Genomic DNA, 27,325 nt, shown 5'->3' with positions numbered 1-27,325 from the left:
TTTGTGAAAGAGAGCTCTTTGCTCTCTTGCATTTTCACATGCAGTGTTTGTCCCACCTGCTCCTAACCCTGGGCAGAGCAGCAGCTTTGCAGAGATTGCCCAGGTGGTGGTTCAAGCCAGCCCCATCAGCTGAGACCTGCCCTGCAGCAGCTGTGAGATTGTGGTACACAGGTACCACATTGTGGTGACTTTTCTGTGTAATTTGTCATACTGGAACTGCTTGTTGATGTTGCTCATCTGTAAGAACCTTCTGATGGTCCCACGTTGCTTTGTGTGCTGACCCTTGAGTTTTTAGGAGGACCAGGGGCAAGTTGGCCTGCAGACCAGTAGGAAGGCAAGAAAACAGGAAAGCTTGGGGATATGTAACTGTTCAGGATGTTGTTTCAAAAACATGATTACAGCACAGCTTATTCAAGGATAGTTTTGTCTTACACAGGGAGGCTAATTTCATCTTCCCCCATCCCTTGGGAGAAAAGCTTTAGAAACTGGACTGGCAGCAAAAAGTGCCAGGCAGCTTTTTGAATTTTTCTGGCTGATGTTGCTTTGGACTTGTGTGCTGAGTTCTTGCTGGAGACAGATGAGGTTTGAGCTGATGGGTGCTGCATTAAGCATTTGAAGGTAAAAGCAGTGTTGCTGCAGAGCTTGAAGAGGAAAGTGAGGTGGCAGATTCTGGCACATCTGGATAGGAAGAGATGTGGACTGGGGATGTGCAATTAAGATCTTAAAAAAAGCCCCATCTATTATTTTTAATTGCTTGCATAGCATGATACTCTGACTAATGAGTTAACCCACTGGTTGCAAATGCACTTCTACTAAGACAGACTATTTTCTGGCCATTAAGCTAAAAGATCTTTTTAAGTTGTATATTGAAATTCAGTAAATGCAGCTGTCTGTTGATACCACTGTAACAAACTTCGCATGCTGCTTGTTGTCTTCATCACAACTTTGGACTGTAGCTTGATTCCATTGTCATGACAAAATCCAGCCAAGCTGCAAATAGGTGCCTGCAGCTGCACCTGCACATGTGCTCGCTGGGTGCTGGAGAGAGGAGTGAACAAATGTCGGAATGTCATAGAATCAAAATGGTTTGGATGGGAAGAGACCTTTAAAGGCCATCTAGTCCAACCCCCTCTGATGTCCCAGCATCTTTCATGTGACCTGGTGTCTGCTCACTGAAGATGGGTTCAAAGCTCGTTGGTCCTTAGCTCGACGTTTCCATGGTCCACACATGAAGTTTTCAGGAGTACCTGTGATTTTAGGTTGTCAGTTTCTGTAAAGTGGAGATGCAGCTTTCCTCTGAAGGATGATTGCAGGCAGCATGACCTCAGTCACCATTCTCCACCTTGGGGAAAAAGGGATTTTTTGTCCCAGATCAGGGTTAAAACCATTTGGATTTAAGGCAGACAGAAGCAGCTGATCCTGGAAACAGTTAGCTTTCTTCTCCCCTCCTGCCTAATCATCAGCACAGATTAGTTCAGAAACTGGGCAGGTATTTTTAGAAGCTGCTTTCAGAGCTGTAGTGTCACAATTTTTATTCTTGTTATCAGTGCAGAGGCATTTCTTGAGCAACATTTCTGCTTTAATGAGAGGGCGTTAGGGATCATCATAGAACTTGTGAGGGCACACACGACACCCTGGCTGAGCAAGAGGCTCCAGCAGTTGTGAAGGTTCCTGAGCAGCAAGGGAGTGAAGGTTCCTGAGCAGCAAGGGAGTGTTTGAGACACAGCGTCCAAAGCAGAGCTCGTGTGCAGGGATGCTGCTGTTGGCACTGAGGTTATGTGGGCTGCCAGCAGAGATGGGGTGTATGAGGATCCGTAGTTGATAATTAGAGAGACCAACTCGTTGCCCGCTGGAAGTGTTTAAAACCCCATTAAAAGTTGTGATGGAGGCAGACATATTGGAAGGCTGAGTGCTTCCTTCAAGCCTTCTGAGTTGTTTGGACCCTTGGTCCCAGCGCTGTGTTGGCAGCTTTTGGGAATGAAGTGCTGACAGGCTACCAGAGGAAATGACACCTGCATTCAACTTTGGACCTGTTTGCAGCCCTGCGTGCATGGGTGCTGTGCTGGGCAGCCTCTCAGCAGCACCGTCAGCTGCTGCTAAACACCCCCATCATGACTTTATGGTAGCTGTATTGTAATTATTTTATTTTTTCCCAGCCTATAACCGGGGTGGGGAAACAAGGATCTTTGGTCGATGTTCTCTTCCGAGCCGGGAGGATATTGCGAATGAGTAATGGGCCGGCTGGGGCTGTAATGTGCAGAATACCTCTGGGATGACTCACCCCGCACAATGCAGCACATCCCTCTAGGAGACTGAATCACGGATGGGGGGAAGCCGCCTGCCTGCCCGGCAGCAGCCAGCTGGGACACGGGGTAACCGGAGCAGACACAGAGGCTGCTGGTGGCAATGGTGCTAAAACCGAGCAGGAAAGGCTTAAAATGCAGAGGAAATGGCATCCCCCAGCAGGTAAGTGTGCTCTGGCTGCATATAATTCCATGTTTTTTACTCCTGGGGTTCTTTTTCGTCCGCCTCCCCCCATCTCCCACCACAGCCCTTCTGAATGTTGTCTAAATCAGCATATAATTTATCAGGGAATGTGTATGAATTCTTCTGTGAAACACAGCCTTTCATTTATGGTTACGTATCAAATTTTTTTTCAGAACTAATGGTTTAATATTCACCTTTTCTTTAAATTCCAGTAGGAAAAATAGATGCTGCCTGGGAAGCTGCTTCCCTTGATGTCCCTCTTCATGGACATTTGATGCAGTAGGGGATTTATAAAAAAAGGTTGAAGGCAAAACCAATGTGCGTGCTGGTTTTGATGTAGCCAAGAATGTCTTTTTATGTTCATTTATCTGGCAAAAGATGAAAACCCTTTAGATTTAGAGTGCAGTTATCCTGCTTACTCCCTCACCCCTCTTCTGATACAGACCCAGCTGGAACTGAGTCACAGAATTATTTTATTTTTTTAATATTTGAAAAATATTATCTGCTCTTCATAGTTATAACATACGTGTCATTGAGGATGTTTACAGAGGAATAAATATAGTTGTAGTCTCTACTGATCAAAATGGAGGAGAGTGGGGGAAAATTCAACTTCCTTTGGGTGAGTGATTTTTTTTCTTTTCTTTGTAAACTTTGAGTTTACAGGAATACTCTCTGCATGTCAGCAGACATAATAACTCTTTATGGAATGCAGTTTTTGTGGTTGTCAATTTTTTGGGGTTTTTTTGCTAAGTCTTGCTTTTCATTAGCTCACATAGGATAGCAATAACGGAGTGATGGTGGTCAGTTTATGTTAGGAAAAAAATTAGGGTAGAACATGGTTAGGACTTTTTTTTTTAGGTGGGGGAATCAATTCAGGATACAGATCTTGTGAATCTACCTATTTGGCTGGCTGAACTTTTATGTGACTTTTGCTTATCTTAAACGTGGTATAAAACAAATACCATCTGTCATGCAACAACAATTTATTACTCATTACTGTAAATGATAGTGCTAATTAGCTTCCTTGTAATTTGTTAATATTTTGTACTCTTGCACAAAACTAGGAGGACTTGAGGCTGCAACTCTTGCCTGTACTGCAGATGAGGTGCAGGGCAAATTATTCAAATGTATTAATGCTGCCCTTTTTAACTTTTCAGGACATAATACTATGTGCACCTATGACCGTTTATTGCAAATTTGACCCATTCAGCAAATTTGAAGGAAGTCTTTTTTAAGAGATTTCATTGAATGGTTGGTCATTAAAAGTTCTGTCATTAGTATGCATGTCCCAGTGATGTCATGGCTGCTGTTTAGGGGAAAAAATCAAATATTGTTTTGGGTGTTTTTGTAACATTTGCTGTGACTTTTGATAGCTCTAACCCAGTTTCAGCAATGTTACATAAATGCTTCAATACAGACACAAGTCATAAGCTAATCTGCCCCAATGCTGTTAAAATGTCATTTTAATTCAAAATTGTGTGTGTAATAAGCTGATTTCTGGGGAGAGGCCTAGAGCTGCATCAGTATCTTTGCTTGCCTATCAGCATGCTTGTAAGCCAACTTTTTTCCCTGAAAAGCTGCTTCCAGTTCATTTGATGTTTTGCCCATGTGTATAGCACTTTGTGAGGATCACTGGGCAAGTCTGGCACAGGAAAGGATGTTATGCTGGCCAAAAAAAATGGATGTAGTCCATGAAGGACCACATAATATGTATACTTTTGGGAAAAAACTTTATATATATATATATATATATATATATATATATAAAAATGTATGTATGTATTTCAGGAATGAATTTTCCTATACTTCCTGGAAGGATCTGAACTAATTATGGGATTATGAAATCCCATTTGAGCTAGTTAGGATAGAGCTGTTTCTCATAAACTCAATAAAATCAGCCTTGAATGTTGAACAAACGTTTTGGTGAAAGGGTTCCTTTGTTCCTCACTGCCTCGGCATTTAAGGGAGATGTGGAGGCGGGCGGCTGGGTTGTTGCAGGTGTCTTGGTTTTTTGAGAAGTCCTTTTTCTTCTGGGGGAGAAAAAAACCAAAACAACAACAGGCCAAACAAAACTGCTATTAGTTTTTCCTGTGGAGGATTTTTGGATGCGCCGCAGTGCTGGAAGCAAAGCCAGGCTTGCCGAGCACTGGCTGTGGAGATCTGACCCCTCTTCATTTTGCCTTTGGGGCTGCTCTAGGCTCTACCAGCATCTCTGGAGCAAGGAATGTGGAGACTGAATTGTTTGTATTTACTCTGACTGTGGGGAAACTAAAGTTTCCTAAGTGCCCTTTTATTCCGGTGGTGTTTGATTTGAAAAACAGAAAAATACAGGTTGGAAATTGGTTATACAGGAGTTGGGTTACAGGTACAGAGATTCTTTGTTCCTAGTGTGATGCAGAGGTGGCGGCAAGAAAAACTTTTGGGAGATTTTCCATGGTTTTCTTCAGATTCCATTCTATCATTTGATCTGGCCAGAGAGACACAGATGTCCTTTTTTCTTGGTGATATGTAGTGGTTTTGATACTTAATGAAAAAGTTTCAAACCTGCTGGAAATCTAAATGGTATGGAAATATCAACTTAATTTGCTATAGCTGCATACTCTCAGAAGTTTGCTTTCAAACAAATTGCTAAGTTAGGATTTGAAGAAGAAAATGCTGGTTATAATCTGCAGATATGTCACATTTGCAAGAAGCTTCACGAACCGACCAGCAGATCAAGGAAGTGGGACTCCAAAAATAGCAGCTTTTAATGTCTCTGCTTTCTGGCTGTGGGATGAACTGCAGAGATCAGCCTCACAATACAACTTGCAGCAATCACCTGGGCAGAATGTGATGGCTTTAACTCCAGCTGTTGGAGCTGCTGAGGCAGGGAAAACACCTGGCACTGTGAAATAAATCCAGGTCAGTCAGAGACAGGTTATGCCCTAGTAATCGTAAAGTTACATTTGTTTGGATCCAAATAGTTTAAATTGTGTTTGTGTGCCTGACCTCTGCTGCTGTTGGATTAGCAGCCTCCTGCTGTCCTTTAGGGCTCTTCCCTGAAACCTGGGTTCTGGGAATGTCAATGCATGGATTAAAAGACAGTAGTCCATAATGTTGAAACCCATTATGGGCAAATACCTTTTTTTCTGAGACCTGGATCTCTCCTGGCCTTGTAAGCTGTAGAGTTGGAAAGGGAGGAAAATATCAAAGTGCCTTATGGCAGCAATATTGTGGATGTTTATAATCTTATATTTTGGTCAAGTAACTTGGCTAGAGGGAAGAATATTACTGAATTATAGAAGGTGTCTGGGAAGTGTTTTAGATACTAAGTGTGACTCAAAAAAAAAAGTAGTAAATGTGGTGGGTTGGACTACACTTTCCTTCCTCCTTGGGATTTTTAGACATCTCCAATGGTATCTGCAGGTGCTGCTTTGGAAGCAAAATGGAAAAGAAGAGCAGCTGGTGGGAGGAAGTTGTCTGCTTTGACACTCCTTTTACAAAGACAGTTGTGAAATTAAACCTCAACTAAGGAGTGAATTGTTTGGTGTTTACTCCTGGATGCAGGATTGCAGCCATTAGCCCTCACTGGCCACACAAGGGGCTCATGAGGGCTTTGTCCCCCATTCGTGTTGCTGGAGTGATGTGGTTCATGTCTGAGAGCACAGGATGATGGCAGCCCCATGTGTACATGGTGGGACAGCACTTCTATCAGCCTCAAGTGACACCTGTCTCTTAGACACACAAATACTTTGTGAGTTGGACTATAGATAGGGAAACCAGGGTTCAGTGATGGCAGAGGTCATATTCAGTCATTTCGTGTTTAGGAAAATTTTGTGTCCTCCGGAAGAGCTATTACACATGCACACTCCATTTTACTTGATAGATATGTATGCATACCCACGAGCTATAATTTTTAAAGAGTTCTCTTTTCCTTCCAATAAAAACAGCATGTGCTTTTCAGCACTACCTTTACTCCCCAAGTTCATTCTGTTACTTTTTTTTTCACTCAGGGTGGGGCAGGCTGACAACCTGGAGCAGCCCTGGAACACGCTGGCTGGCTGCCATGCAGCTGGGTAATCCCTTCTGATACTTTCTTCCCAAGCTTTTAAGGCTGGTGAGAACAAATCTGAAGGGTTAAGATAACATTTAGGAGCATAATTAAGAATAGTTTGCATGAAAAGCATAGGCCATAAAGCCAACAATTAGAGCAGTCTTAAAAGTTTCAAGGATCCAATAAAACAAGAGGAACTAAGGCTACTGTGGGGTTTTCTCTAATTGTTTCATTTTTAGCTATCAGTACCTCATTAATTGTAACGGACCAAATATTTTTATGTACCTCATTAACCATTTCTTATGAAAGAGTCAAATTGCAGTTACCATGATAAAAGTGCAGATGGATGGCTTGGATGTGGTTGTTCTGCTACTCCAGTGCACCAAGGCTGCAGCAGCAGCACACACATGGGATTTGCAGATCACTCCTTTGCTCCTCAGGATTTGGAATACTTGGAGCCAGCCAGAGCCTTGATGCAGTCGCGTAAAATGAAATAGCAAAGAAAATAAACAGCTTTTACACTAAGGAAGCAAGATCCTTATATGGAACTGAAATATTTGAGTACCTCCCAAGTATTTATCAACACTGGCATGAGGGAAAGAAGCATTGCCTATTCTAGGCTTGTGGATGGAAACAGCAGGCAGGATTTAGACATAGACGACTGGAGGAAGCTGCATGTAGCCTTGAAAATTCAACGTGCAGCTTCTGAGTCCTAATCCAGTGATTAAACCAAGATGTCAAGCACTCAGAACCCTTAACCACCTACTTTCCTTGTATCTTTTCTTTCTTTTTATCCAAGTCCCTTAGCACAGGTTGTGCTTTGGGAAATGTGGTTGTGGCTGGAGCAGAGCAGGAGTGGGGATGGGGCTCTGCAGGGAGCCCAGCGTCACTGGTGACTTTTGATCGTGCAGGAAAGTGTGCCAAGGGATTCTGTTAATGGAGCCAGAGCTCTGCCTGCCCTGCCAAACGTGAACCCTTCTGCTGGACAAGACTCTTGTCTAATAGGGGAACAGAGGTCACCTTGCAGGGGTAGGGGATGGAAACTTTAATTTATGGCTTATTATATTTAAGGAGGTTGGTCTTCAAGATGGGAAGAGCACAGTTTAAATGGTGTTATCTCGGCATGTGGTGGCAGAGTTTGTGAGGGCCATAGGTCATGGATAGATGTGGATATGAAGAGGAAAACCATGTGGCTCTGTGCCCCACCAGATTGTCATTATAATGAGCGGGGATAGTCATGGCACCTAAATTTAATGTGTAGGTATCCAGTAATACTCAGATGTAATTACAAGCCTATAGACTTCACTGAGAGGTGATGGAAATGTGTGAATAACTGACAGGAATCACAAAGTACTGAGTAGCTGCTTCTTGCTTAATTTTCCTTTAAGTGGACAGTTTCTGCAGCGAAGTAACTGAAGGCAACATTACTTTTGGGACTGCCAAAGGCTCCAACTGCTGCCATAAAATTGAATGGTAAATCCTGCAGGAAGTTATAATGCTAGTGGCAATTTTCAAGTGTGGAAGGAGAAGCAGCCGTTTCTGTGGATGACTTTTGTGGGAGGATAGGAGGGAAGGTCGTACTGAGCGGCTCTGACTTCAGAAGAGAGCTAAAAATAAGTCCAGAAAGGATCCTTGGGGAATAGTAGAAAGATGTAGAAATGTATAGTTGGCTTTCTTTGTACTTAATCTGCTAATTGTTAATCCTTAGAGACCATATGGGAAAGGTACAAAGAAGAAAACAAAAACTGTCTTGGATGGAAGCAGCTCAATTTTTGCACAGTAGGAAATTAGCTAAAGTATTTTGCTTATTTCTGAGTATCAGGAAGTCAAGAGATTAAAGTTGCCACTGTAAAATCTAGAAACAGGTTTTCATTAAAAAATAAAAAGGTAACTCGTTCAATTTATAGACACACTTCCCCTATTTACTGTACCAGGAAGCTGCTATAAGGACTCGAGCAAAAATACTCTTAAAAACATCGTTTCTCAGTTCTGTGAATACCTTTTGTGTGTCATCTGTGGCTGTGTATCAGATTGGAAAGCTTTTTGTCAGCCATTGCAAAGTACTCAGGGCAGCAGGGGATGAACTTCTGGCATCTGTGCACTGCTGTCATTGCGTAGGTCCAGTGAGAAAGTTGACATATCCATAAAATAAAGGCTGTGAAAAGAAAATTGCAGCATGTGTTTTGTGAGATCAGAAGAGATAAGCTGGTCCCAGAAGATGCTCACTGCTTCCCTTGGTTTCAACTCAAACTGCTTTCAGGTAGGATCTGTGAGGCTGCTTAGATGATTAGATCTGGTTGTGTTAAAGAAAGGGAGGCTTGGAGTTTCACTGTTAGCACCTGAACTGCTGCAAAAATAGTCTGAAAATGAGGCAGTTTTACCTGGTGCAGGATGAAGAAAGTTACCGCTGCTTGTCATGCTGTACAGGATGCTGGGAAAATATCTGGATACAGAGAGGAATTTCTCTCCATAAAGGATAATACCTGTCATTTTGGTGCTTCTGGAATAGTTTCTTGTGAGGTTAGGAGGCTCTGCCTTTTAAAGCCCTGTGAAATGCTGGTGAGAATGTTTTAGGGCATGGTGTGGTCCTGATGACCTGAGCTGAGCTGATTCCCATCTCCTTTCATCTGAGGTACCAGCTGGAGCCACATTTGTGGAGTTTTCCCCATAAAACTGTCACAGATGTGGAGGAATTAGAGTGTCATCTTCCAAAGCCCACTTCATTAATTGGATCACAGAAACCTTGAAACACTTCTTTTGTGGGTTATTTGAGTTCCATGTGTTCTTCCAGTACTTTGGAGACCTGATGCCCCAGTGTGGGAATTGGCTTTGGGTCTGGGTCACCCCACTGCCTTGGTCCCTGTTCCTATCTGCAGGAGGCAGAGAGTGTCAGAGACCACAGGTTGTTTGATCTGTGTGTTGACATCTGGAAACCTGGCAGGCTCATTCCTTGAGGTTTGGTGGGTCTGTCTCCTACGATGGCTGGAGTGTTCCAGGCCATCCATGACAGAGGTGGTCTTCCATCCCGTGCAGAAACTCTCCGTTGGGGTCAGCGCAGCACCGTCCAAATACCACCCTCAAGAAGAACTGCTGGGATGTGACTGATGCTCACAAAGGTTCTGTTTTTGTTGTGTTGCCGTTGCAGTGACAGCTATATTGTGCGAGTCAAAGCTGTGGTTATGACCCGAGATGACTCCAGTGGGGGATGGTTGCCGCAAGAAGGAGGCGGTCTCAGCAGAGTTGGCGTCTGCAAGGTCACGTACCCGGAGGGCAATGGAAGAAGTGGATTTCTAATCCATGGTGAAAGGCAGAAAGACAAACTGGTAATAGACCCTAATTCAACTTTTGTCTGTTCTTATAATGAGAATTATCCCAAATCTATTGCTATTGTATTCTTGTGCAAGTTTTATTTTTTTCTTTTTTAAATATATAAAAAAGCAAGCATGTGGAAATAATACTGGATTGGACAAAACAAACCCAATCCTCATCTAGAATTGCCATCTTTTGCTACCTAGGCTGGTGTGATGCCACCTGGAAGGAACAGGTAAATTTTTGACATACGCATGCAAAGATCCCCTTTGAATGAAAGAGGGCCTGTGGTTTTTTCTTTTTTTTTCTTAGACCTAGTGCGGGGGTAAGTGAGAAGTGAATTGAAGTGTAAAGAGCCCATGAAGCCAGTCACATTGCACTGAGTAATGCAGTGCAAGCCTTTTAAAAGGGCCATGAATTATTTATGCTGCATGCTGTTCAAGGTTTGAACAAGCTGAGTGAGAATATGAAGACAAGTTGTCTCTTATGAATTGACACACTCAGTTTCTCCTGGTAGCTGTTTATCTAAAAAGGAGCTCTCTTGTATCCCTGCACAAATCAAATTAATAAAGCCCTTTCCTGATTTCCAGGGCCACTTGAAATGTTATTGTTTATCTTGTTTTTATGTATTTAATTCTTCTGAAATGCACTCCTGTGAAGATAGGGGCTAGTTTAAAAGCAGCACTTCCTGCTCAGGCTCAAAAAAATGCATTATTTGAGTCAGAAATGGTCTTCCTTTCAAAAAGACTGGTGTTTTAAAGCTGTTTCAATTATGACTTGTCTTTTCCAATGTTGTTTGCTTAGGATGCTTTTTTTTGACATTATTTGGGAGCCGTGGTTATGGTTTTGAGGGGTGGAGTAAGACATGACAAGCCATTCCTGTTGTCCCTGAGCATCACTCTAGAGATGGTTTTTGGCACAGCAGAACTTGACCTGAGTGTCTGGCTGGGGGTGAACAATTTAAAAACAGTGAGGGGAGTGTTGCAGAATCTCCTAAATCTGTTGCTGGTGGATAAAATTTCTGTTGAGTGAAACTATTGAGGGGAGAGGTTCTCCTTCCTCCTGAGCCCCCTGCTAGCTTAACCTGTGCCACACTGGGTCCAAAACATGCTCCTGGGGTAGGGAGTGAGTGCCTACTCAAAGCACAAGCAAAAGCTGAATGTGCAATAGTTTTGAGAACAATTACCATGTCTGGTGTTTATTAGTCATGATTTGGTGTTCCCCTATGTGAGGCATGACTTGGCCTGCTTTTTGGGTCCAGCCTGAGACGATGCTGGCTGTATCCTCGGGGTGGGAAAAGTGACTTTGCTCCTCTTTTGGGGCTCACGCCCTCCCAGGTGGTGCTGGAGTGCTTTGTGAAGAAGGACCTGGTGTACACAAAGGCAAACCCCACCTTCCACCACTGGAAAGTTGACAACAGAAAGTTTGGGCTCACCTTTCAAAGCCCCGCTGACGCTCGAGCCTTCGACAGAGGAGTGAGGAAAGCCATCGAGGACCTCATTGAAGGTAGCGTGGGGTGGACACTGCACCCTTGGAAGAGTGGGCAGGGGGTTTGGGTCAGGGAGTTGGGAAGAGGGAAGTGTTCAAAATCAGCTCTTGGGCTTGGAGGTCTCTTGTGCACGTGTCCAAGTGCAACTGGGGCCCTTGTCCTACAGTGAGCCAGCCCCAGCTTTAGGAATTGAGTTTTCTCATCCCTTAGAAGAGATAAGGTGTTTCAGTCAAGTATTTTTCAATCCTGTCTGTTCAGACTTCTCCCTGTTATTTATCATCAAGTTTGTTGTTACTGCTTTTTTTGATAAACTTGGGTTTCACACTAGTGATGGAAACTCAGACACCCCAGGCTCTTTATTTGCAGTCAAATCTCATCTGACTGAGTCTTTGTTAAATTCCTGCCTGGAGTTGAATAAAACTTGGTTTGGTTTTGGTTTTATTTTGCAGTAATTAGTTGTGTCTGCATCCTCTTAGTTGAATGGTAGTTCTTGAAGACTTTGTTGTGTTTCTGGGTGTTGTTTTTTTAATTCTGTAAAAAATGCGTTTGAATTGTCTGTGCTTTGAAGTTGTCATAAATTTTTCCTTTTCACATTTCATTGCAATCAGGCAATCACAATACAGCTACAATTCAATTGTACTTTATTTTGATGAAATTTGATTCTTCATGCATTTTTTCTTGATTTTTTTTTTTAGCCATACTACTCTATGTAGGTACTTAGAGAAGCCTTTTGCCTTCTCTTCCAGTGTGACCAGGATATTTTTATATACAGATGGTACATTTTCTGAGGATACTAACTCAGATGTATGTACAGATGTGTATTCTTTTTGAGGACATTAGCTCCATAAGACAACTTCATGTTCTGGATGTCCTGTCCTTGGTTTAACATGAACATGGTAGATATTGGAAGAGAATTAATCCCCCAGGGCTCCTTGCTGGTAAATACTTCATCAGTGAGAGGAAGGATGTTCTCAGAAATTTGCTTTTTTCTATGCCATTAACATGAAGAAGTTCCAGGTAGACTTGCGTCTTTCTTCTTCTGGTTAAAACTGTGAATCATTTTGAGTCATAAAAGGGATGTTTTATGAAAGTGGCATGGGATTGTGCAAAGTTTCAAGGAGATAATAAATGTATTGAGTAGTGTTTTGAAGATGCCAGTGGTTGGCAACTCCTGTTTTGCTCTTCTTGATCCATTTCACAGCAGAGGTATTTGAAATCAAGTTCTGCTGTATCTCAGATACTTCAAAATCAGCAAATCTATATTTATCCCATTAACAGTACAGGCTGATCCTCATGAATGTGTTCCTCATTAACTTCCAAATAAGGCTTTCTGAATGAAAAACAATAATTTGTTCATGCACACACAGTGTTGGCCAGTAGATTTAATTTATCATTCATTTTTTGTTCACATACTTGATCAAATTCAGCAGGTAATATTAAGCACAACTGAGTGTGCATTCAGAACTTAACATCATGTAATCACTGCTTTATTGTGAATATTTAACCAATAGTTCATTCCCTGTAGCATCAGAAGTTTGGGGCACAGGTACAAGAACCCTATGCAGCACCATAGAGCTTCAGATTTTTTTTAATTTTAAAGCTAATGTAGCAAATGGCACAAATGTTTCCACATTACTCAGTGTTTTAAGTGGGCTTTCACACTTAGCTCTGCACATATTCATGATGATGCAACTGAGAGCAGCCAAGGCTGGTGCCAACAGCATTATATAAAACACATTATTTTAACAAATTTCCAGAATGAAGGTGGTACAAGTCGTTGTACTGTGTTGGTCAGGGATGTGATGTGGGCATAATCCACTCTTAGCAGTGGGCTTCCATCAAAAAAATAGACATTTGACTTGAGGGTTCTCTCCCCAGCAGATCCTCACATCCCTATCCACAGGGAGGCTGTGCCCACCCTCCTTGGCAGCCTTGGGGTAGATAAAGCCAGCCAGGAAGGGGGTCTGGGGTCTTGATTGGGTGTAGGCAGAGGAGTCATTCCTTTTTAGGTACAGCATGAATTTGGTGTCAAGTGCAGCAGTGGTGAGCACCCCCTACCTTGAGGCTGTTCTGTGATCTGGTGCTTACCAGGCCCTCGAGCAGCTCTGCAGGAACACCTGTGGGGTGAGAAGATTTTTTGATATGATTCCCTACTTTTCCAGAAGATTGCCTAATGTACCTAATGGAAATTGCTCCCCAGTATTTTTCTCTTGTCTATGGTTTTACACATATCAGCTCCTTTTAGATACTTTGTTTATGTGGGGCAAAGTGATTCTTTGAGAAGCAGGTGATAATAGAGAAGACCTTTCAAGTATATGAAAACTTCCACAATTAAAAGGAAAAAAAATCCAGTCTAACTCTTCATTGTCAAAGTGAGGTTCATTTTATTTTAAATTATAGGTTATGTCTTCCCCCCCGCCCCACATTTAGGGAGTAAGTGAAGAAAAACTCATATATGATTTCTTGACAGCTGAGAATCAGCCTGGAGCACTGATTAGTACATAGCTTTACCATTCTTCAGAAATTAGTCTTCTGTAATTGGAAATGGTAACTGCTATTTTTATAATTGTTAATTAGCATTGGCAGTCACACAGTTGCGTTTCAAGAAACACTTTTTCAAGTTTTACCTCTAACCCAGCTACCAGCAGATGGGTTGTTCTTCCTTAATTTCAGCCACTCTTTTGCACATCTACAACACACAAACCTGTGAGAATCCAAATGTTTAACAGCCTCAAAAAAAAAAAGTTTCATGGAAATGTCATGTGTTTAAAAAGCTGTTGGTTTGGTTTGGTTTTTTCTAGGATCTACAACTTCCTCGTCCACCCTTCACAACGAGGCCGAGGTCGGCGACGATGATGTCTTCACTGTGAGTACATGTCAGCCAAGCTCCTTCTCTTTATGCTCAGGTTTGCGTGGTCAGGTTAGAAAGGGTTTTTCTTTTTATGCCTCAGGGCTGGCATTCAGCCACCACCGTGTTTGGACACTGGGTGTGTTTTATTTGATAGAAGTATATCCTCTACAGAATGTGAGGCCTCTTGTTGGCCTCGTGTCGCCACGGGAAAAGCATGTCAGAGCAGGTGATGTCAGCAGCTAGAAGTGAAGAAATAATCACCCTTGAATTTCTTTTGGCTTAGACAGAGGTGGTGCACACACCTGCTAATACTGCTGTCTGTCCCTGAGAAGCTTCCTGCAGACTCAGATGCTTAACTGCTACTGAGTACTGCTACTGAGATACATATTCATTTTGGATTACAGTTGTAAACAAGCAAATTTCAAAGGTATTTCACCTGTACGTGGAATGTAGAAAGTTCAGACTGGTGTTCTTAGATGGAAGAGGGCACAGTAGTGTGGCATCTGTCTAAGCAGCAGTGGCTTAAACAGGAGTGAGCTGTTGGAGATTGATTTGTGGTGTTGTCTAAAATGTATTATGGAGTTTTGATGAAACTAAAGCTACTAACTTCCAAAGGAAAGTTAAAAAGTTAAAAAAAAAACTTGTCAGGTGAAAATGTGACTCTGATTAGCACTATTCCGTGGGCTGGAAACAAGTCGCTCACATTGTATACTTCTTTGTTAATAAAGTTACTTGCTCACCTTAATTCAACCCCCATGGGCACATATTGGTTATTTTACAAATCTCCTCCTTGTCCTGTGGGGCCTGGGTGGCAGGAAAGGAGAATGTGGGTGATCCTCAGTGCAGCAACAGCAAACTCCAAATTGTCTTTGGGATACTTCTCTGGATTTTTAGGGTGAGGGAGAAAAAAATCAGTACAAGCATCAAGCTTCTTGAAAATGAGTCCTGGGAAGCATCCAAAGCCAAAAGGTGTTTTTGAGGGTGACGCTTTTCCAGCATGGGACCACATCAGATTCCCTACTGAGTTTTGACCGGATCTTCCCAAGGGCCAGCATGTTGTCCACATCTGTCCTTTTGTCACGCTCAGGGAGACAAACAACAGCAGGCAGGGTTAAAAGGTGACTTCCTGCACTCTGCAGCAAAACTATCATTAGCAGCTGCTTCCCAACTACCTTCCAGAAGTGATTTATGGGCACTGGGGGAGGCACCAGTGCAGCCAGAGCCTTTTACCAGTACGTCGTGCTTTGTTCCCAGATCTGCTGGACTGGCTGTGCTCTGCTGGGGGTGGACAGTCACTCTTGATCTGCGTGTGGCTCTTCTGTGCTCGTCAGAAAGCAGATGACTGTCCAAATGTGCCTTGGATGGGTGTGTGCCAGCTCTCGCTGGGTTACACATTGGAATACTCAGTGTTTAAGCAGTGACAAGTGGCCTGTGGAAACAGGAGAGTATATATTTGCTAAAATCCTACTGGCTGGTGTTCAGGCACCTGGGAGTGCTCCTGAATTTCTCCATAGTCTCAATCTTGTGGCTGAGTGTTGATTTTTAAACTCAAAGAATGATTTTTACAAGGAGGAAGACTGACTGTCCACCAGTTTGTTGCCTTTAAGTAGGAAGTGCTTTACGTATAAAAAGCTGGATGAATCCTTCTCCAGCTGCATCAAAATCAATCAAATTCCTGAATTCAGAATGAAGAGCCAGAACTGGAGGAGATTTTTCCCACCTACTTGCCCCTGGGGAAGTGACAAGTGTCTCCCTGCCATGCAGACATTTATGGGTAGGAGGCCTGATGGAGAAGGAGGAACAAGCTGCTCAATAGCATTAGTAAGGAGGGAAACCTCAGCAGTGTTGGCATCTTGTTGGCACCTGGGGAATGAGTTGTGTCCTGCCTGGCAGTGCTCTCTGCAGGGATTTGTGATCTCCAGGGTGCAAGAGGGACCTCACTGGTGATGGGACCTTGCATGGTGCTATTTGTCAAGATGGCACACCAGGGTACATGTGTTGTCATACTCCAAAAATAAGGCTCTGGGGACATCTCCTTCCCCAATATGTCTTTGTTTTTCTGAGATGAAGTCTTTCCTTTTCCTGCAGTCCTTAAGTTCTTCAAAGATCTCAACTTCCTATTTATCTGGTAGGTTATAGTGAAGTATGAAGACTGCATAAGCCAGAAATAACATACTGAAGCACAGAGCAGTTTAAAACTGTAAGAAATTGGTAGGGCTGTGAAATGTTTTATTTTTACCCTTCTGTTCCATTCTTTCTATGCATGTATTTTTGACTTGTGTATCGTAGTCCATTTGGTCATCCTTTCACACAAAACTTCTCTGCAGCTTTCTGTAAACTCTTTTCAGCCACAGCAGTGGATTTTTTGTGTTTGGTTTTTTCTCTGTTTTAAAGAGAAAATACATTTGTTCTTTTTTATTTCCTAAGGTAGTTATTAAAATCTTCACAATCCTCCCCCTCTCCCACACATGCATGAATAAACTTAACTGCGTGCGGCAGAATTTTCAAAAGTATCTGCATGATTGAGTCATTTAATCAGTCATTTACCCGTCTCTGAAAATCTCAGCCATTGCTGCTGCACTGCTGCCTCAAATATTTGGCCCGAGGTCCTGCTCTTCTTGAAGGTGTTTCAATCTGTTCAAGCACAGTGGGTCCAAAACTTCACATTTCTGAGGCTGCTTTGTGGCCGGCCACCCCGACTTCATCGTGCACAGATGTTTGCACCAGCGTAATGCTCCCAGCTGTAGAACACCCCCCTCATTCCATACAAGCCCTGACCCCGACACAGCTCTTGGCTGCTGATTGATGCTGGGCTTCTATAAAGCCCCTGCTCCTGTTAGCTCCAGTGTGGCTCTGTGGGATGTGCGTGGTTCCATGTGTGCATCATCCGTTCTGCTTTTTCCTCAGCCAGCCTGCAGCCCTTCCAGGCATCCAGCAGGGTACTTCTTCAATGGCAAAGGTGGAGATGGAGCTCTCCTGTGGGCTGTCACCTCGTGTGGCTTAGTGGAGCATCATTTTCTTGTATCAGAAGGTGGACTTTTTTTTGAGTTTTGAATAATCTGCAGCTGTGGCTGTGGGAGCATTCACTGGGTGTCAGTAGTCTTGTCTCCTGCCATAAATGTAATTTGCAGAGCCAAGATGATAACTTGGGCAGCAATATCCTGCCCCATCCCTATGGCAAACACACCCCATCCATCTTTCTGAACCCCATATATCCCCATGGGTTATATCCTTAAAAACAGGACTTTGCCACCTAATACTTCTCCTGTGGCTTAGACCTACAGCAAACAACCTGTTCTGAAATTCATACCCGACAGGGCAGGAAACAACAGTGTATAGAGCTAAATGTCACAGCCTCGAGTTGAAAAATGCTTATTTCTAAAATGAAATCTCCATTTAGGAGGTTTAACAATACATAGTTGTGTTTCTTGAGTTTCAGATCCTCCAAAGAGCCCATAAATGTTTTCCATATGTTAGCAAATAAATTTCTTCTGTCTTGTACATTATAAATTGTCCTCTCAAGAGATGGAATCTGAGTAAGACTGGCCATCCGTTCTGTCTCCATTGGGGAAACACTGTCCTTGCAACAGGCTGAGATTGTTCTGTTTGTCTTCATCCAGCCAGCCAGCATCTTCAGCCTTCTTTAATTAACATTCAGTTCAGAAATAGGGTTTAATATGGACTGAATGTATTCTGTAATTCCTCAGCCATGGAATTTGTCATATAATTGAGTTCTTGTGTAAATTTTTTTTCCTAATCTACACTTTTACTTTCAATTACAGATAATAATCCCACATGACCACGAAGTTAAAATTGTGAATTGATTCCAAGGAAAAAAGGTCAATGTCTTCCAGAGTCTGCAGAGTGCCTGAAATGGCCTCTTTTAGCATCCCATCTGAAAAAGCAGAGGTGTTTGTTCTGAAACCTTATGACCAGTTCAGCTGAAACACCACTCATGTGTTTTCCAGATAAATCTGCAGCCTTGTGCCTGCTTTAGTGCTAAAGAAAAGACACCCACTGGCAGGAGGAGTAGCAGCTCCCATGGTTGTTCTGGCTTGTGACTCTAAAAATGACTGCAGTCTCCCTTAGCTTTAAGGGAAATATAAGGGAGAGCACAGCAAAACTCAAGTGTGATATTCATGTTAAAATCCCATGTATTTTATATAATCAACAATTTTTTAAAAAAAAAAACCCTATTTTTTGTTCAGTATGTTACCTGGAGAGTTTGGCTGATCAAGCAGGCATGATCTAGAGGACCATGGTTGAGCAGCAGAATTGTGTTTCAAGGTGCACATACTCAATCCATTGCTTCTCTTGTTGGCTCCTGGCTAAAAGCTTACTTATCTTGGTTCCCCAGCTGGAAGAAGGGGGAAATACTCTTATGCTTCACTAAGGTGATGCAGACAGATCTTGCTGCCACTGCTTTTCTTCCTGGACTTCCAGCAGAAGTCTTCAGGCTCATGTTTTCACTATGAAGTTGTGTGTTTGGAGCAATCCTTTGCCCCTTGTGCCTTTTTCTTGTCAGAACATGGATTCCTGTCCTTGGGGATGTTCATCTTAGGAAGTTTGTTATGTGGCTTGGACACTGCTGACAGTCATTTCAGAGACAGACACAATTACCTCTTCTCCACCACAACAGTGCATATTGGGGCAGATGTTTGCATTACAGTCCCCCTTCCATCTCTTCTCCTTTCCTAATTAAAAAAACGGATTTATCCCTGCTGCCTTTCCTTGAAACCTTTTGTCTTCTTTCATTTCCCATCTGGGCCTCAAGCATGTTACAGCCTCTCTATTAAAATTTAGAAGATTTATATTAGCTAGATAAACACTAAATCTAATTTTTCTTGCTGGCTTGGTCATTTCACATTCAGATGGTTCTTTTAAAGAAGAACTGTGGCTTTTTTTCTTTAAAATGGACAGTAAACCCAGTCCAAATACTTTGGAATATATTCATAAGTTGTGTGGGATGCTGGAGCATCTGTCATCCCAGCCCTCTGTGGAAAATGATGTTGCTGAGAGTAGATCAGCACTGAGTTGTGAGATATGTTTCAGTCAAAAGTTGAGCTCAGAGATTGAGGAGCCACAAGAGCTTGCAGTTTCCTTTTTTCTTAATGCCATCCTCAAGCAGCCGAAGGGGGAAATGCATTTTGGAGGCACAGAGCTCTCTGTGGGAATGATGGGGTTGTCACCTCGAGCGAATCCACCTTGTTTGCTCTGTGAGGCTGAGCAGACCGACAAGGAGATGGTTGCAGTGACAGGACATGATGGCCTGCCTTCTGTTCTTCTTCCTGCCCAGCAGCCAGCTGTGCTCTGTGTGAGCAGCCAAAGGGTTCATTGCTGCTAGCCACATCCTCTGATGTCTGGATTTTGGGCTTGCATTGTAAACCACAGCTATTCTAATTCAGATTTTAAAGGAAAAAAAAAGTACTTGCCAAGAAGAGAGAAATTCACACACAGAAAAACCAGCAGGCTCAAATCCTTCCCTCAAAAACCTGAAAAGATCCTGACTATCCACCAGTTTTAAGGCAGGCTGCTTTTTATCTGTTTGGGGTTTTTTCCTGCCTTCAGGTTAACTTTGCCCACACAAATTTACATCACTCAATGGGAATGGATACCAATGCTGAAAGAGATTTTTCAGTAGGGAAGGTCAAGTGGAAAGTTTTTTCTCTGGCTGTGAGGTTTATTTTCTAGTGTTGTATTTCTCCCTTTCTTTCAGGATCTCTTGTTTCTTTCAAGTGGTGCTGGAAATTAACCCATTTATTTTCTTGCTCTTTCTGCTAATACAAGCAGGCTGTACTCACTGATAATTCAATACTATTGTCACTGAAACAGTGGTATCATCTGGAAAGGCAGCTGCTCTTTTCCTTAAGTCCTTCAGAAATGCAGAGGCAATTACTGTGTACTTCAGCCTATAGGTTGTCCTTGCTTACTCTTAGTCATAACCTGTCATTTGGACAGAAGGATATATAAAAATTACTGTGGTGTGGAGGTACACAGAACATGAAATCTATTTATTCTTGTCTATATAACAGATTCATAAGATGTAAGTGAAGAGCTCAAGGGAGCAGATAGGAGAAAGTTTGAAGGTTTGTTTGCTTTCTTTAAAAGAAAGGAGGGGGAGTAAAGGTCTTGCACGGTTTATGTATTGCTTTATTGTATTTATCATGAGGGTTTTTTTGCCTTTGTGTCACTCTCTGATAGGTAAAACATGCTTTTCTTATTGCAGATCAGAAATTGGCATTTTAACACAATTTCCAAATTGACTGAATTTCCGTTGCTTTGGTGTTGTTTCACTCTAAGTGAATTACAAATAAGAAGAACAAGTTATTAAACAAAAAGTATCTGCATTGCTATCAGATATTCTAAGGCTCACTGCTCTGTAGTTTTTATGTAGCTAATTATAGCAATGACTGGGATGTGTTGAGCTACTTTGCTGAGGGTAAGCAATTTCTCTTGTCACAATTCTTCCTCTCAAGACCATTTTTTGTAGTGTATTTTTTGGCTCTGTACCATTCCCACATACAAACACAGTTGCTCGTGCAGCGGGATTGGGATATATCCTGCAGGAAATGGAAATTTGATCTTTTGCTGTGGTGGAAGTTTCCTTATAGCTGCATCTTGCCAGAACTTGTGTTGTAATTTGTGCACCAGTTAAGCATTCAGATTTGTTCAGTTTGCCCCAGCAGTTGAAAAGAGATTTCCTTCTTTCCTCCTCTCCTAATTCTTTCCTCCTCTCCTTTTCTCCTTCTCAACACCCATTTTGTTCTTTCCCTGTGCTTGGATGATGAAATATGGTGTATTTCAGTGTACCAGCTCTTTACATTTTGTGCTCTATTATTTTTGTTATGTACAACCTGACTTGCATTAATTTAAGTAATCTTCAGATTGCTGAAGATGTTGTTTTCTTGCAGGATGACCTTTAAGATAAAAAGGGTCACCAGGAGACCTGCCTGTAGGATTCCTTGTACAAAGGTGACTTGGCTGGTGCCTCTCTAGCTGTAGTTTCGAGCTGGTGAATTTGTGATCAGAGTGTCTTGTAGCATCGTTTCACTCTTGCAGTCAGCTAGCTGCCTGTTTGTCTTCTGAAAAAATAATTTGGCTGTCTAGTAATGTACTTAAACTATATGATGAGTTAAAGTGTCAAGCTGTTCGTGAGCATGTTCCCTTTTAATTCATCTGAAACTGAATGCTGTAGTGCATCTGTGTATTTAAGGCACAAATGTGTCAGAAGCAAATACGACCAAGAGTAAATTGCCCTTTCATAACATACAGTAAAACAGAGTGGGAAAGGGGTTTGGGTTTTTGTTTGTTTGGGGGGGGTGGTTTTTTTTTTTACTTTTGCTTTTGTTCAGCTGTAGTTCCCAGGGCATTTCTTTAGTATTATGTAAGGGAAACCTGATTTGAGTCAAGATGTCTGTGAAAAGCAAGTTATTTTTCAGGCAGCCCAGTTCCCCCGCCTTGCTTTTGCAGCACAGTCATGCCAAGAGTGAAGCTGATGTGAGGGAGCAGGATTTGGGGTTCCAGGAGTTATTTTAGCACCTATATGAAACCACTGCTGAGGGATGCAGCTTGACTGATGCATCTTTAGCCTCAGCAGATCAGAGACCAGCTACTCCATCCCCCTTTTGCTAACACAGCTGACCCTGTGCTGAGCCAACCCAGGGAAGTGAACCAAAAACTAGCCCTATAAAAGAAAGCGAATACTTTTCCGGTGGTTTAGCTCCTGGAGCCAGCTTGCTGTAGGGCTGGAAAAGCAGAAGTGCTGGCTCAAGGGAAACTGGAGCTGATGGGCTGAGCAGGAGGCAAAAACCCTCTGCCACCCCACCAACATTCATGGTACCACCTGAAATTCATTGCATACCCCTGGCCCTGGATCCATTGCCTTCTGCAAGACCTCTGCTGTGCTGGTGATACAAGTAAGGTGGTTCTTGCACTTGTGTGTGGTTTAGGATTTGTGGCATTTTTCTCCTTCATGTTTCTACTGTGAAGTTCATCCTTCAGTTGAGACTGGAAGGAGATGCCAGGATAGCTGAGGCCATGTTGATGGGGATGTGTTATGGCCAGATGTATCCTTTTACCTTGAAAATACACGGTTGATATGACTGCAGCTTTCCATTAGATTCCCTCTTTAATCTGGGCTGTGCAGTCAGCCTTTGAAGTGTACAGGCCTTTCTTTTGGCTTCAGGGGGCTTGAAAATTTGACAGAGGCAGAAAATGGCCTTTTCCATTACTTGCATATCCAACCTGAGGAAGTGGCTTTCAGCAGACAGCTATATTTGTAAGCTGCAGTCTCAGTGGCTGCTGTGTTGGAACAAAATGCCTTGTCCCATGGCAGGAGGAGGCAGCAGGGACAGCTGGATTTCGGGTGTCCTGGCTGGCCCCAGGCACTGCCTGTGAAGGTGACAGGCAGAGTAGATGCAGCACGGGTGTAAACACTGTTGGAAGGAGGCAGCCTTGGCCAGGGCAGGGCAATGACTGACAGCTTCCTGTGCTGCAGCAGGAGGGATTAGGGAATGGCTGCCTGGCACACGCCCCGGTGGGAGCCAGGGATGCAGGTCTGCCGCGAGCAGGAAAAGCTCTCTGCACCATTGGCACAGGGAAAAGCATTTGGCTGCTGGTGCTGAGCTGGAGCATCTGGCTGGGCAGTGATAGGAGGGGAGCTGAGTGGGAACTGTGGGGCCAAGGAGTTGCTCTCCTCTTCGTGGAGGAGCCTGTAATTCCCACCTGCTGTGTAAACACTGGCAAATCTGATTTGAATCCGTCGTCTTGCGTAACAGGTAGGAAAGAAAAACCCAAAACAGACAGAGAGTTGAGGCTGCCTGGAGTGTCTCCTTGAATTTTGGAGTTGGAGGGTTTTTGTTTGTTTGTTTACTTGGGCTTTCTTTTTTTGGAGAATTTGGGGAAGAAAATGAGTAGTTTGGTAAAGCTTAGCAATGAGACATGCTTTTATATGAGGCTTCAAGATTTTTCTTTAAGTTGACAGATTCCCCCTCCCACCCCTAGAAAGAAAAAAGAAAGCAAGAAAGAACAAAAGAAAAGCCATAAAGAAACTTCATAATTTTCAGACTGAAAAAATATTGTAAGGTGGTGTCCCCTCTGCCCCCCAGGATGTGTTTGGTAGTAACTGAAGATGAACAACAGAATACCAGTCTGGGGAACTCACAGTGAACCTCTGCACAGTACAGAAATGCATTATAAAGAACTGCATCTAAATAGGCCTGTTTCCTTCCCTCACCTGTATTTTGTTAAGGGTCTGCTTGCCCTGTATCTTGTAAATACTTTATGAAAATTAAATCAGAAGTGATTATAGGAAGCAGTTCATATGTTTCTGGCACTTTCTGCAAGAGGAGAAGGAAAGACAGAAGTAAATAAGTGCCATTACATTTTTAAGCAGAGCCTGACATATTTGTAGTGCATATGAAGAGGATATTTTAAAAGTTTGCATCAGCTGTTGGATTCTATTTTGGTGATAAATTCCAGCTAAAATATCATCGATGTTCATAACTGTGTGAATAAATGACCCCTAACTGACTTCCTAAAATATCATATCAGTCTTCTGTGGGAAGTTTGCATTTAACTTAGTTTTTTCTCCCTCTGTTTGTAACCTGTTGTATTATATAGGAGGAGCACTGCTGGATTTAGAGGCTGCAGCATACATAGCAAAGACATTAATGATGGATTAATTGCATCAAAGACATTAATGATGGTTTAGTGCATCAATTCTTTTAGCTTGGCTAATTTAGTTTTCTGTAGTGTTTTTCTTACCCCTTTATATTATTCCCTGCCCCCTCCTTGAAAGTTTCTGTATAGAAGAGCTGAGATTCATGGTGAGTTTTGTGGAGCCATCTGTTCCCAGCTGCGTTCAGCTGTCCAGTGTTTAACACCCCCTTACGAACTTTGCTGCTTTATTTCTTTACTCATCTTGCCAAAGGAAAGTTTTTTGGCAGGGTTGGATGTGCTAAGTTCCCTGTCATCACCTGAAAATCAGGAACTCCCCTTGCAGCCTCCCCCACCTGTGCTTTCTGTACCTCTGTGCCACCACAGGGATGGTCAGCTGAGGCCAGGGAGCTGATACAAAAGTGATTTTGGGCTGCATTCCTGTGGTCCTGCACCCATGCGTGCCCACAGAGCAGGTGATGGCACTGGTGGGGAGAGAAGCAGTGGCCATCACCTCCCCTCACCAGTTCAGACCATGGTGGCCACTCTCTTGGCCTTAGCAGAGGACAGCTGTGCTAATGTGGGTAATATTGTTAGAGTAAGTGGCTCTGCTCATCTTTGCAGAGCTGTACAAGCACAAATGTTGGATGCTGGAGCATTGACAATGCTGTAGTCCACACCAGGATGTCATTTTCAAGGTATAAACAGATTAACAGATCCTCTGCAAAAGGGAAAGGCCAGCCTCTATCCCTAGATGATTTTAAGCAATTGGTTAGTAAAAACAGTTCCCAGGTTTAAGTAAAAAGATCCTGTTGGAGCAGTGTAGCTTGTCTCAGCATGGAGAAATCCAGTCAGGCCACAGCACGGAGGAGTTGCAGGAATGAAGAAAGAGTGGGAGTCCTGGTAAGGAGAGGCTTTCCACATGGATGAGGACACAAGCACCTTGTGGGTGGACAGAGCCACCCTGCTCTCACCACTATACTGTGGGATTGCTGTGCTGCCTGGGGGATTGGCCTTAGAAGCTGGGCTTGTGGTTTGGGTTTTTCCCCCCCCTTAAAACATTCTGGTTTTCCCTTGTACCCGATGCAAAGACTTTCCACTGGAGCAGTGCTCTAGCCCAGTGTTGCAGTAAGGGGGAGGGGTATCCTGGGAAGGAAATGCTGAACAGACCTGCTCAGGGCCTCTGGCCCAGGTCTCAGTCCCAGCAAAATGGGATGTGACTTACTTCAGTCCTCTTCTGACTTCTGCAAACAAAGTTTCTCTTTGTATCTCTTTAAATGCCTGCTTTTGCAGACATGTCTGATGCCTTGAATGAGGCAAGTAGTGAAACAGGAAAATCTCCCTGAGGTTTCTCCCCCTTACCACATCTGAGTGTTTGTCATGTCATTTCATCGTGTCTGAGTCTCATATATTCTTTTCACTTCTTGAAGTGAGCTGTTAAGCCACATCTGTGACCCATGCAGAGCTGCCCAATGATGCCAGAGTCGGGTTTAGCAGGAGTTTAATGGAGATGATCTTGTGTGCTGAATTCTAATAAATGTTCCTTAAATTTTGCTGACTTCAGGCCAGCACAGCCTCCAGCATCTTTATGGCACTAAAAGCTATAACCACAAAAACTTAAAATAAGAAAAGGTAGCAGTAAAAAATAGCTAGCTATCTGCACTTTATATTGGTATTTGTTTCAGAAATAACTAGAAAACAAACATTTGAGGAATTCTACTCCTGTTCTCGTATTGGACAAGTCTGAATCCATGCTTATTGTAATGGTTGTGTACAGCCAATTTGTCTTTGAACTGAACTGGAATATGATCTAACATGAAGCCTTTCCTTCAGACTGTAAGCAGACTTTCAGCTACATTCAGTTCCAGCCATCCCCAGTGGATGAGAGTGGCAAAATGTTTCAAAAATGTGTGGAAGCAATTTTCTGCAATACAATTTCTGTCTTGTCTTCAGTGATGGGAAACAAACAGAAATTTGACAAAAGCATTTTCTTCCATGGTTTTGTATTGCCATGACAAATTAAAAGCTTGTGCTTAGGAGACAGGAGTCTCAGATCTTAAAAGATTTTTCACACTGAATCTCTTTCTTAATACTTGGATCATCTAAGGTCTCTTTGAAATGGGCTGTCTTGAGTATACAGGGCACAGTTAGAGGTTGATGGAAAATGTCAGCTGTTCCCTTTTCTAAATGTCTTGAATAGGGAGAAGAAGGTGTTTCGAGACAAAATTTTGGATTTGTGCTGTTCCACTGTCTGTGAAAGTCAGAAGTGCTGTATCTCTTCAGGCTTTAAAAATAAAATTTAAAAAAGCTGGAGGAGAACGGAAGGACTTGTTCTGGTCTGGCAAGATTAGGCTGAGGGAGTTCTGGGAGACTATATTTTATCTTAATTTCTTCGGAGAGGTGGAAGTTTCTCTGCCACGCATCCGAAATAACTCTCAGACTTCCTCTTTGTGACGTTCCTAAACAGCGGCTCCGTAGATAAGGCCCAGGCCGGCACAGAGCTCGGTATCACTCGCTTGCTGAGCTGTTTTGCCGGTTTTATCATTCTTCCTTTCCGGACTGATAGCACAGCTGTGCCTCCCCATATCCCAGTGAAAGCAAAGGGTCAAGTGAAATTGTGCCAGGGCTCCTAAGGGATTGCACCTGGGCAGAGCACACTGAGGGCTCCGGCTGCCGGTGGGGAGCCCGTTCATTGCAGAGGCCTCGGCCAGGGCTGGTTGGGCTGTGGCATGGGAGGATGCAGCTCTTTGGCTGTCGCTTTTCCAGGCTCATCCTCAACCCAAGCAGAGCTGGGTTTCTTGTCCTGGGAATGGTGGGGATGCCTTCTCAAAAGATGGGGTGGCACTGGGCTCTTCTTCAGCATGGTCAGGCTTCCGCAGGTGAACCCAGGAGCTGCTGCAGGGAGCTTTGGCTGTTGCAGGAGGATGCCTTCGGGAAAGGTGAAGTTTTGCTTTTCTCTGCTGCATGTCAAGAGGCCCCCTTGGATGTTGTGGGCTTGCATGCAGTGGGAGATGGGAAAAGTGGAGCAGGGCAATAGAGAGCAGGTTGGCTTGTGCTTTGCAAAGGCCAGGCTGGCATCAAAACCATGGGGTTTTGATTCCTTCAGGACCATTATTTGCAAAGCTAATTGTTCAACATCATGATACATCTGTTCCCCCCTGCTTCATGCAGCCATTAACCATTCTAGAGAGGAAAAAAAATTCTTGTCTTGCATGACCCACAGTTATTTTTCACAGCAAACTTGCAAATCCTTTAGCTGGCAGAGAGCACTTCTGGAAGTTTTAAGTGACAGAACTCCATAATTTCTCTCTGGCAACCAATTTCTGACAAGCTGCCACAGATTGTATTGCTTCATAATTCTGAGAGGAATCTTTCTTGTAGTCAGCCTTGCATGTTGCATCACACAGAGTTAACCTATTCTGTGAAGCCATTAGAGGCAAGGTGATCAGTCCAGTTCAGAAGAAGCAGGAGAAGTCTGCCTTTTCTCGTGTTTTTTTCA

The 27,325-nt window shown here is 43.1% G+C and overlaps 1 protein-coding gene across 2 annotated transcripts in view; it reads left to right on the top strand.

Moving 5' to 3' along the window:
• Nucleotides 1–27,325, top strand: part of SPRED2 (sprouty related EVH1 domain containing 2) — a 58,651-nt gene that overhangs the window by 22,540 nt on the left and 8,786 nt on the right. The window contains exons 1-4 of one of the 2 annotated variants that reach the window (XM_014268739.3): nucleotides 2,175–2,466; nucleotides 9,666–9,843; nucleotides 11,167–11,335; nucleotides 14,120–14,184. In XM_014268739.3, the coding sequence (XP_014124214.2) occupies nucleotides 2,450–2,466; nucleotides 9,666–9,843; nucleotides 11,167–11,335; nucleotides 14,120–14,184 (429 nt within the window). In that variant the 5' untranslated portion in view covers nucleotides 2,175–2,449. Of the gene's footprint in view, nucleotides 1–2,174; nucleotides 2,467–9,665; nucleotides 9,844–11,166; nucleotides 11,336–14,119; nucleotides 14,185–27,325 lie in introns of those variants that run through there. The other variant, XM_074537011.1, reaches the window with a different exon arrangement.

The sequence above is a fragment of the Zonotrichia albicollis genome, chromosome 3, assembly GCF_047830755.1.
Source record: "Zonotrichia albicollis isolate bZonAlb1 chromosome 3, bZonAlb1.hap1, whole genome shotgun sequence".
NCBI classification, from domain to species: domain Eukaryota; kingdom Metazoa; phylum Chordata; class Aves; order Passeriformes; family Passerellidae; genus Zonotrichia; species Zonotrichia albicollis.
The sequence above is the reverse complement of the archived record's forward strand: the minus strand, read 5'-3'. Positions and strand labels throughout refer to the sequence as shown.